The 4,146-nt window shown below is 35.3% G+C and overlaps 1 protein-coding gene across 1 annotated transcript; it reads left to right on the top strand.

The window, feature by feature from the left end:
• Positions 1-271: 271 nt before the first annotated feature.
• Positions 272-3,370, top strand: by (focal adhesion protein tensin). The gene has a single exon (XM_040711432.2). The coding sequence runs from the start codon at positions 623-625 to the stop codon at positions 3,011-3,013; it is 2,391 nt and encodes a 796-aa protein (XP_040567366.1). The 5' UTR covers positions 272-622; the 3' UTR covers positions 3,014-3,370.
• The last annotated feature ends 776 nt before the right edge of the window (positions 3,371-4,146 follow it).

The following is a 4,146-nucleotide window of genomic DNA, read 5'->3' as shown; positions in this document are numbered from 1 at the left end:
CACACACGCCGGTTCCTCTCTTTTACTCTTTTTTCTCTCTCTATCACTCTCGTGCGCTCTCTCTAGAAAAAAAGAAAAATAATAACAAAAATGAGGCAGAGTTAGGCAATAATAATAGCAACAAAATATGGAGAAGAGAAAATACCAATTTGAAATGTAAAAATAATATTCTGTGATATTATCATCAATATTTACAAAAAAATCAATTAGATTCGGTTTCTTACTTACTTCTTGTCAAATAAGCTAAATAAATATAAACACTTTTACTCTAAATTCCAAAATTATGATAAGAAGAAGCACTTGGCTCCCTGACATAGTTCTAGAATAATAATAATAATACAACTATACTATGGCATGAACTCATCATGCGCGCCCTCACTGTAGTCGTAGTAGTAGGAGTAACTCGTGCTCTTTTTGCCTCAAGTAGTATGTAAGAATGTCATAGTTTAATAGTATGAGAAGGAGTGAATGTGGAATACATAACTTTTTGAAAAAAAATAGGAAGAAATACTTTTTTATGAGAAAAGTACTTTTGAATTCCTTTAAAATTTTGCGTTCAGTTAAATGATGTAAATGCCTAATCCATACATAATCCTGCATCGTTTTTGTGATCATAATAGCTATGAGTGTTCCCTATCACACAAGATCGGATTCTAAGCCGTTCAGCTACAGTAATGTTCGGAGTAGGAGCTCTTCCTTCAATCAAAAAGGATGCGAGAACCCACGGGACGGCGCACTACTTTCAACTGGATTAACTAGTCCTAGGCTCATCCGTAAAATGTTGGGTGAGTCGACAAATGAGACGACGAATAATAATAGTCATCAAGGTTCATCGTACATTGAGCCTTCATCTCCTCCCAAGACGGACTCTGAAGAATCTTTTCGAGAGGTTCCGATTAGAAAGTCAAATTTGGATTTCTATGAACTCACTCGGGAAAAGGAAAGCTTGATCTCTCCGAAGAAGTTAGGGTTGATCGAGAAAAATTTTGATATTAAAAGTAGTAACTCCTATGATAATTTTATTTCCTCAAAAAAGTCACCTGAGGAGTATTATACGAAAAAAAACTCACCTGGAGAAGACATCTATAATACAATAAATAAAATAAGGCCACTGACTACGACGACAACAGATGATTTTTATGGTAAAAAGAATACGAACACAACGTCGTCTGATACTTGGACTTCCAAAAATTCCTTCTCTGAGGATTTATATTCTTCCAAAAAAACCAATTTTGATGACTTTGCGAGTTTGCGAAAAACTCCCTCCTGCCCTAATAATGATGATATTGATTTTAAGAGAAATCCTTTTGAGGATTTTGATGTCAAAAAACCGTCTTTGTTGAATGGAGATTCTTTCAGTAAAAAGACCTTGAATGAAACGTATCACGTCCCAATCAAAGTGGAACAGAGTGAGAATGAAATTATACGAGATACTTCAACGTCCATGGCTGATGCTCTTATGAATAAGAAAAATGATGAATCCTGGTTGGAAAAACAACTTCAAAAGTTAAAAGAACGTAAGGGAGTCTCCACTAATTCTTCGTCATCCTCTATTTTGACGTCAACTAATGTATCGTCATTGAATAATACTAACTCCTCGTATACAAGTCCTTCAATGACATATACTCCAATAACTCAATTTTCGAAAACAAAAAATAGCAATGTCGAATTAGATAGTCCAAGGGCAAAATTATATACAGACTCTGCGTTTGACGATAAAGGCATTAGAGTCCCTATTCAACGAGATGATAAATCATCTCTTCTGTCTGACATTTCATCTTACACTCTTGGGCAAAAATCCGACGTATATAATGATAGATCCCGCTCTACATCTGGTATTAGAAGACAAAGAGTTGATTCGGAGTCTTCAGAGCTTGGAGGTCTCGATACGTCTACATTGCATCAGAAATTAATGGCTGCATCTTTGGAGAATGGATCATCTTCTCGACCCATCACTCCTGCCTTTCCTCCTGGAACTCCCTATAACAACCGTAGTCGAGCGAATACTAGAGCTCCTTCACCTTGTGGTCTGTACTCATCTTCTACTCAACGGAGAGGATCAATTGGTTCAATTCATTCAAGTGAGATTTCTGGTGAAGAGTCTGCAATTAATGTCAAGTTAGTGAAAGACAACTTTAAATACTGGTATAAACCTTCTATTACTCGAGAAGAAGCAATTGCACTCTTAAAGCAGCGACCCACGGGAACGTTTATTGTTCGTGATTCACATAGTTTTCCTGGGGCTTACGGCATGGCTTTAAAAGTGAGTAAACCGCCACCTGTTTCCTCAAAGCCTAGAAATCCTACGGCAGATCCCTTAGATGAACTTGTGAGACACTTTTTAATCGAGCCTACTACAAAAGGAGTCAAGCTCAAAGGCTATAGCAACGAACCTATTTTCGCTTCTCTCTCTTCATTAGTATACCAGCACAGTCTAACAGCTCTAGCACTTCCTACTAAATTAGTTTTACCTCAATACGATTTAACTTTTGACAATATAGATAATGGAGGAAACAACAGCTTCTATGAAACAAAGCAGGATTCAATGAGGAAATTGTTCGACAGTGGTGCCGCCTGCAACGTGTCATACTTATTTACAATGGAAACAGATGCCCTAACAGGAGGAGTCGCTGTAGACAAAACGGTTTCCACCTTCTTGGAACTCACGAAGGATATTGATAACAATCCTGGACTCGTTGTCGTTGACGTTCACTTCAAAGTGACAACCCAGGGTATCACCGTAACAGACAACGAACGCAAGCTGTTTTTCAGAAAGCACTACAACATTTCAACAATTGGATACTGCGGACTTGATCCACACAACCGTGTCTATGTCAAATCCTCTCCTGCTACGAAAATATTTGCATTTGTAGCCAAAAAGCACGGTTCACGAACGCATAATCAGTGTCACTTGTTTGCTGCTCTTGATCCTGAACAGCCGGCTGTGGCCATTGTCAATTTTGTTAATCGAGTTATGGCGATGACTAATCCCAAACGAATTGAAATGGTTTAATTATTTTGATTAATTAATGCAATTATATATTTCCTTATTAATATATTATTATATTTTTGTAATATCTACATAAAAAGTTTTGTGTATATATATATAAACCCAAAAAAAAATCTATTTTTATCGTCGACCCTCCCGTTACTGATTTCTCTCTCTCTCTCGAAAGGCCTTCATATGAGATAAGTTGTGTGAGAAAGAAAGAGTTTATATTATATTATAATTATTATTAGTGATATGACAAAGATGTATTTATAAATTTATCAAAGGACATGAGTTTAACTTTATTACAATATATATTATACCACCTTTTACTAGTATAATATTGAAAATTAATTAATTAATAAAATGAATTAATATTTACATTCTATCTAAAGTTCCTTCTATTCTACATATTTCCCCTCTCTTCCTCCTTTAAGATAATTTATTTTTACTAATAATGATATGATTAATTATTATGCGAAAATAGTAGACTATACTCTCATACTAGTTCTAATAAAATCCTAAAAAAAAGCGCATTTTTAAATTCATTTCCTACACGTGTCAACTTCTCCCAAAACTATATAAAAAAGTGAAGAACACGTGATTAATATTTCCCAAATATGTTGTCTTAAAGGTACCTTTTTTGTCCGCTAGGTTATACTTGAATATTACTAGTGACGCAACTTCGATAAACTAATCATTTGAATTAGATGAACAAGGTGAATTCTACAAAAGGTGCATACGTTATTACTTATGAGTAAATAAGGGAAATTGAGTGTAATCTCTCTGTACAATTTCTATTAACTTGTAAATTTGCTTCTCCCTTGGACCAAGGAATAAACTTTAGGAAAATGGTCGAAGGCAGACATCTGAATAGTTTGAAAATTAAACATAGTCAACCTGACAATTTAAAGAATGTTTGGGAGGACAGCAGCTTAGCTGTCATAACTTTTAATTCAATTATATGCCACCAGCTATAAGATGAAGGAAAAAAGCTCAAACCCCACTCCGTATAAACCAATGGTATAGACATGAGTTACAGCCATGTCGATCCTCAATTCTACTCTGAGTCAAACAAGGATTACATTTATAACTCCACAACAAATCCTCAGCGTTACTCTTTCACGCTCTAGTGCTTCATTTATGCGTGTTATTCT

Source organism: Lepeophtheirus salmonis, chromosome 1, assembly GCF_016086655.4.
Source record: "Lepeophtheirus salmonis chromosome 1, UVic_Lsal_1.4, whole genome shotgun sequence".
Lineage (NCBI taxonomy): Eukaryota > Metazoa > Arthropoda > Copepoda > Siphonostomatoida > Caligidae > Lepeophtheirus > Lepeophtheirus salmonis.
Note: the sequence above shows the minus strand (reverse complement) of the source record. Positions and strands in the feature narration are given on the sequence as shown.

Excerpts from the sequence above, each read along its gene's own strand:
- by (XM_040711432.2), top strand. The coding sequence starts at position 623 with ATGAGTGTTCCCTATCACACAAGATCGGATTCTAAGCCGTTCAGCTAC.